The following is a 7,357-nucleotide window of genomic DNA, read 5'->3' as shown; positions in this document are numbered from 1 at the left end:
AAAAGAATTGGCCTTGCTGTTCCAGTACTTTTGGAGGAGACCGTATACGTTTTAAGATTTCTTAGATCTAGCAAGGGACTGTGTATGTATCTCTAATTCTGTTAAGTTAACTGTGAGTTATGATCCACTTGAGCTGAGCTGACCTTCCAGACATCCCTTGCTTCTCTATAATTCAGTTGCTGCTTTTTGACAAACAACATGCATATTGCAGGTGATGTAAATGCAAATTTACATGCACTGCTAATACTTAATTTTATTCTAACTACAGGAGATCTGGACAAAGAAGTGGGTGTAGGTAAATGTAAATGTAATGTGGCGCATAAATGATCATAACGCAACCTGTCAGTTATGGAATGCCTTTTAGTCTAGACAAAATATTTTTTAATCAACAAAATATTATTTCATCATAATCATTTTCCCAATAACATTTCAGTTCATTTTTATTTAATAATAACAGGTTTAACAGGTTTTCCAAAGACTACTTTTATTTCATAATGGCCTTTTGAATTTCATAATGAGACTTTATGTCATAATGACACATTTTTTCATTCTGTTGTACTCTGTCCTTCAACACAAATGAGGCTAAACCCATTCAGGGATTGGCCAGTTGTTTGCTATTGATTATTTTGCCTGGAACAGACAGTACATTTCTAGACTAAGACTACCTCTTAGTGAAGTTGTGTGGCAAAGTTATGCTAGAATTCAGGCAGATGGAACCACAAAGAAAACCTCAGTGAGCTCCAAAATACAATGCTTTCTTTAGTTGAACAAATAGATAGACATGATTTAACAGCTGATGTTATTTTGACCCACAGTGAAGCTTTGTTAGAAATGTTTGGGTGCAGGAGCAGCTGGTATAAATGTATGAGCAGTGCTGAGCCCCCTGTCTTTCAAAAAAAAAAAAAAAAATCAGCATAAGTATAAAACCCCACATGTGGGTTTAGGAAAGGAGGACATGGGAGGTAGGATAAGCAGAGCTTTTAATTTTGTCTTTTATTTTCTTTCTTTTCAGCACATGTCCTCATAAACTGATATGTGATGACTGAGCACTCTTTCTTGATTGTATTGCACTTGCTCTCCCTTACTGAGAGATTCCAGCTGATGTAGCACACTGGGTGCTCCTCCATCACCTGGGACAAAATGGCCCCCAGCTCTCTGTCCGATGTGTCATCCCATTTATGCGGCTCTGTCCACTGAACTGAATCTGGCACTCCATTTTTACTGAGATCAGTCAGTGAGCTGGTGACATCCAAATAAAATGGTATTAGCCAGCCAGCCCCAAGAACTTTCTCATCCCCTTTTTGATCATGGGTCTTGAGCAGGCTGCAATCACCGCTGTCTTGTCAATTTGGGGACGCACCTGCCCTTGGCCCAAGTGGAAGCCCAGATACTGCAATTCCAACCCCAACCATGCAATTGCACACTTCTTTGGTTTTTCTGTGAGTCCTGACCATCTCAAGGAAATTAGCACAGCTCTCAGGTGCTGTAGATGCCACTGCCAATCATTACTATAATGATTATATCATTTAAACACACAGCAGCATATGCTCCATGCGAGAGTATCCATAAGACATTGAAACATGGACAGGGCTCTGAATAGATTGAAAGGAAGGGTGACAAATTGACGTAACCCAAGCAAGGTGGAAAAGTTAAATCCAGTGTAAGCAAGCCACACCTAACCGAGTTCATCAATGCACACATTGGGTATGCATCAAATTTAGACACACCGTTGACTTTTCTAAAGTCACACAAAAACAGCACTAAGACCACAGGGCTACTCCAATCAGGGCTACTTTATCCTGAACTCCATGTTTCTTGTGTTTGGGTAAACGATAGGGGTGGCTGCATACAACTACCCCTGGAGGAGTCTCAGTTTGGTGTTCTGTGATATTTGTGTGATAGGGTAGAAGCAAAAACACATCAGAAAATTCCTCTTACAACCTGGCAACCGGTGCTGTCTGGGCTGCCGAGAAGTGGTCACCACAGGGGACCGGGGTGGTATGAGCCAGGACACCTCCTCCCTCTTGGGAACCACCATCGCCAGATCCCCAGGAACTGCCTCTCTCCACAGTTTAAGGAGGTTGATGTGGTACACTATATGGCCAAACGTTTGTGGACACCTCATTTTACATAATCCACCAGAACATGTATCAATATCCTTGTGTGCACCTCTCTAATGGCCAGATGAGGTCCATGCCAATTTTTTTTTTTTACAGGGCACCATGATTAATGGTAATGGGTGCAGTGGCGCTTTTTTTTTTTTTTTTTTTTTTTTTGGCACTAACAAGATAAGATAACACTATTGATCCTAAGGGGAAATTAGTGTTCCAGCATCATACATAAAACACAAGGCACAAAATACACATAAGAAATAAAGTAAGAATAAAATAAAGATAAATAAGATAAAGTAAAATAAACATTGAAAAATAAAATTTAAAAGTGAAAAAAAAAATGTATGGGTAGCATAGATATAATATATATATAAAATATATAATATATGCAATAAGTACAGTGTATTGTGTTGCAGTTCTATACAGTGTTATAATTATGTTATATGTATACCGTTTTATCCACAGATGAGACGTCAACAGATAAGCTAGTTATCCACAGATGAGGTATTATCCAGTTGCTGGATAATAGTTGTTACAGTTGCTGTATTGTGTCCAGTGCAGATAATGGTGATAACTCATGGTGAAGTTGTCATATGTTTAAACATATTAAAACATATGTTCATCCCAGTGGAGTTCAGGGGGTTGAGGTCAGGACTCTGTGCAGGACACTCGAGTTCTTCCACACAAACCTTGGCATACCATGTCTTCTTGGACCTCGCTTTGTGCACAAGGGCACTGGAACATGTTTGAGCTCCTTAGTTCCAGTGAAGGGAAATTGTAATGTTACAGTGCACAAAGACATTCTATACAATTGTGTGCTTCCAACGTTGTGTCAACAGTTTGACGAAGGCCCACATATGGGTGTGATGCTCAGGTGTCCACAAACATATAGTGGCCATATAGTGTAGTTTTCTCAGCCATGTAGTCAGGCAGCCTGCACTTTCCCCACACTTCCACTTGAAAAGAACGCAGGTTATATAATGATTATTTGGTGTGCTGTTGCTTTGGCCTGGAGCATCTTCTCTTTCTCTGCCCCATTGGTGCTGACTGACATATTACAACCGAATGAAATAAGAGTGTTGTTATGAAATAAATGTGGCATTATGAAATGAAAGTAGCCTTTTGAAAAAAAGATATTATGAAATAAAAATAAGTTGATAAGCCAAGATAAAAAAGATAAAAATAAGCTATTGTGAAAATAAGTATGATGAAATATTTTATAACAATGAATTCAGAATTATTTATTTATTGACACAATTACGTTTTTAGTGCAGCATTCACTCTTTTTATTATTTATATCATAGGTATATTTGTTTATTTAGTTTTGACTGAAAGGGCATTCAATAGTCAGTAAAAATTTTATTGCTATCAATGCAGGTGGAGGTTTAAAAAAAAATCATATAGCAGGATTCGAAGCTTTAAACTCTTTATTGAAGAATTTTATGGAAAGTCTGTGGCGAAAATGAATACGAGGTTTACTTCCGGAGCTAAGGTCGCTGAAAAACCGGTCATCCGTCACTTCCCGTGATGCTTTGCGGGCAGTTTGGCCCTTGCGAGGTTCCGTAGTACTTCAACGCGTTGGCTTCGATTGCGGACGTTTTCTGTGAAGGTCGTGCATCGAAAGGTTACGTTTCCTGGTTTAATTTGAGTTGTTTTTTACTGACTAGTTTTAATATTGTAATGAATGTGGAGTCTAGTATGATATATAGATATATATATGTAGTTATGCTGAATAATATTTAGCGAAATGTAATATATTTTGATAAATGCTCTAAACCGTGTAACCTGTGTGAATAGCTAGCACTAGCAAGCTAATGTTAGCTCTGCGCTTTCTTGCAATGTTCATGGAAAACTTGCTGTATGCTTCATTAAATAACAGTTATCAAATTTTTATGACGTTTTGAACCTTTTAACCCTCTGTGTTTCTTTTTATCCAGTCTCGGGTTATTAAGTGGTTTGGTAGCTGTTACTGTAGTTAGTAGCTTCCCGGCGCAGGCTGTACAAATTGTTTTTAAATGTAACTACACGGTATTAATGCTACTTGCGGCAATATTTATTTGCCGTCTCATCTAATGTTCTCCCGAAAGAAATTACATTTTTTAATATCTATTAGTGTTTTTAGTAGAAGTATGCGGATGGAGAAAATTTCCCCATTCCATGACATTAGCGTCTGTACTGCTTCCCCACCCGCAGTGTTCATGTCATACAGGGCCTCTGTCACTAGGTACTGAGGATTTTTCGAGGTTTTACAGACTTTACAGGGTTTGTTAGGAAATAAAAGCAATAGCAGTTGATATTTATTAGTATATGGAATCCTGCACTCATTGAGTGGACTGCAGTATGTGAAATGTTAATTTCGGTGCTTTATATTTCATTTGTTTCAATCTTCATAGCTGTTGAATATGAATATGTCTAATCCTTCCTCCTTTGTGATAGCTGACTTTCTGTGTGATCTACAGATCTTTCAGCATGTCTCTGCCAAAGCCTCAGATGAGAGGTCTCCTCGCAAAGCGGTTGAGGTTCCATCTGCCCCTCGCTTTCGCCCTGGCTCTGTCCGCAGCAGCTACATTCAAGGTCAGTTGGAATGTCTTTAGTGCAAATGTTAGTAGATGTCAAGTACAGAGTGTCTATGCATAAAATTCACTAGTTAATTAGTCATGGCAGTTGACTTGGTGAGTGTTGCACTGGTAAGCAGTGGTGGTTATTTAAACACTTTACCGGTCTCCTAAACACAGTTCATCATGTGAATGTATAATTGCAGACTGTAGCTTATACACTATGGCCCCGTTCACACCTGGCATTATGAATGTAACCACTTGGGATCGGATTTCGTACGTCATTTCCGCGGGAGAAAGGCTGTCATGCACATTTATTACATCAGTCTTCCACTGCATTTGTTTTCAGGAAGAATCCTGCGATTCATATCGCATGTACCTTTATGGACTGTTTCAAACGTTTTAATTGTATCTGCTAATGAAACTTATGAATGAGAGATGAGATGACAAATGAAGCTATGACTTTGCTGTGATAGTGTTGTCTTTGTCCACTAGCCTAGTGGCAGAGTGCTCTAGCGTTCAGCGTAATTTCCCAACAGTCTCACAATAATGTATTTTCCGGCAAGGGCAATGATGCAGTTCGCACTACAAATGTGATGTGACCATATGCGTCCAATGCCACCTCCGATGTAGTTTGGTTGGTCAGATTACAATGCGTCTTCAAAACACATTTGACCCTGTTCACACCCGTGATCAAGATCCATGTTAATGCCATGTGAGAACAGGGCCTATATGGCCAAATTTTTGTGGGGGGGGACGTGACCATCACGCCTGTACGTGGGCCTTCCCCAAACTGTTACCACACACAATTGTATAGAGTGTCTTTGCATGGTGTAGAATTGAGAATTCCCTTTACTGGAACTAAGAGGCCCAAACCTGCTCAAGCATGACAATGTCCCTGTGCACAAAGTGAGGTCCATAAAGACATGGTTTTCCAAGGTTGGTGTGGAAGAACATGAGTGGCCTGAAGAGAGCTGTGACCTCAACTCAACTATACGTCTTTGGGATGAACTGAAATGCTGACTCCATGCCAGGCCTCCTTGCCTGACTTCAGTGCCTGACCTCACTAATGCTCTTATGGCTGAATGAGCACAAATCCCCACAGCCACACACCAAAATCTAGTGGAAAGCCTTCCCAGAAGAGTAGGGCTTATTATAACAGCAAAGGGCAACTAAATCTGGAATGGGATGTTCAACAAGCACGTACTGGTGTGATGGTCAGGTGTCCACAAGCTTTTGGCTGTATAGTGTATTTTCCATGTGATGTTTAAATACCCTTTCACACCTGATACATGGTACCACTGGTACCAGTGCAACACTGATTTACGTACCACTACCGAGTAAATGTCACTGCTGTGCTAAAAAAATGGCCCACCACCCAAATATCTGGTCCTTTGATGGACACCGCCCACAGAAACGTCTAGGCTTCAGCCAGTGGCAGAATGAGAGGCAATGGGTACACCTCTTTATTGTGCCTATTGATGAAAAATTAAGTATTTACTTACTTTTTTAGTTATTGCTGCTGAGCCCTGGTCAGCAGTTTGGGTAAAAAAAAAAAAAAAAAACTTTGCTCACTTATAAAAACAATGAATTATTTTTGTACATGAATTCAAGCCACTTGCATCTGAAGGCCACATTCATAATGAAACATTTTCACTGACAGTCCAGAGACAAATGCCGCATAGTTGTAGGAAGATGGTCTTTATTAATGCTTTGATTTTAAACTGATTTATTTTTTCTTTTGTAGTTCACAGTAACAGAACCCCGGAAAAAGGCTTATGCTGACTTTTACAAGCAGTATGATGCCATGAAGGAGTTTAACAGTATGAAGGAGGCTGGGGTTTTTGAGAGTGCGAGGCCTTCTGGTGAATAAATTGATGTAAGTACTCTCGTGTTCTCACAAAATGTAGTCTAGTGAGGATAGGTATATTTTATTGTGATGTGCTTGACTAGCAAATGTTCAAAGAATGTTATAGCTCAATTCCAAAATCTGTTACATGTGCATGCGCACAGTTACGTACCACCTCCAATTTGAATGCTGCTGCAAAAAGCAGTCATTTGAATTATAATTTAGGTTTCTACATTTGCTCACACACTGAGGGGGGGAAAAATCCCGATTCATATAATTCTGTGTTCTCTTACAGGTGGTTCTGTCTCTGCATTTTTATTCTGTGCTGCACCTTCACTACTGGATGTTAAATATATAATAAACATACAAATAAATCATTGTCAATTCCTGTACAAGTGCAGTAATTTCTTGAGCCATTGAGAAATAAAATGTCTTTTGACTCTGTTTCTTTAATGTACTTTATCATTACACATTTATCAGATGAGCATCATGTATTCAAATGCATAATCAGATGAGAACAGAAGAAATCTGACTATTTTCAGCAGTAAATCTTATAGAGAGGAATGACAGAGGAGCTTCCACAACTCTTGTGTTTATACAAGTCATGAATGAATGTTGGATGGTGTGTTGGTGTATTTTGTACATATATTTAATGATGTGCTTGTGGAAAGCATCAAAAATAAGGTAAGATTGCGGTTTGTGTGCACTCCACTTTCCTCCTTCCAGCTCGATTATGTGCAGGTGCAGTGTGTAGATCTCGTCTGGTTTAATAAAATTGATTAAAGTTAACTTTAGTGCACTAAACTGCTAACTGCCATTATGCTGTGGCAAGTGGCTTTATT

The 7,357-nt window shown here is 39.3% G+C and overlaps 1 protein-coding gene across 1 annotated transcript; it reads left to right on the top strand.

The window, feature by feature from the left end:
• Positions 1-3,579: 3,579 nt before the first annotated feature.
• Positions 3,580-6,959, top strand: LOC113546630 (cytochrome c oxidase subunit 6C-1). Its single transcript, XM_026946617.3, has 4 exons — positions 3,580-3,735; positions 4,571-4,685; positions 6,414-6,545; positions 6,811-6,959. Exons 2-3 carry the CDS (start codon positions 4,581-4,583, stop codon positions 6,537-6,539), a joined length of 231 nt encoding a protein of 76 aa, XP_026802418.1. The 5' UTR covers positions 3,580-3,735; positions 4,571-4,580; the 3' UTR covers positions 6,540-6,545; positions 6,811-6,959.
• Positions 6,960-7,357: the final 398 nt, after the last annotated feature.

Source organism: Pangasianodon hypophthalmus, chromosome 2, assembly GCF_027358585.1.
Source record: "Pangasianodon hypophthalmus isolate fPanHyp1 chromosome 2, fPanHyp1.pri, whole genome shotgun sequence".
NCBI lineage: Eukaryota > Metazoa > Chordata > Actinopteri > Siluriformes > Pangasiidae > Pangasianodon > Pangasianodon hypophthalmus.
Note: the sequence above shows the minus strand (reverse complement) of the source record. Positions and strands in the feature narration are given on the sequence as shown.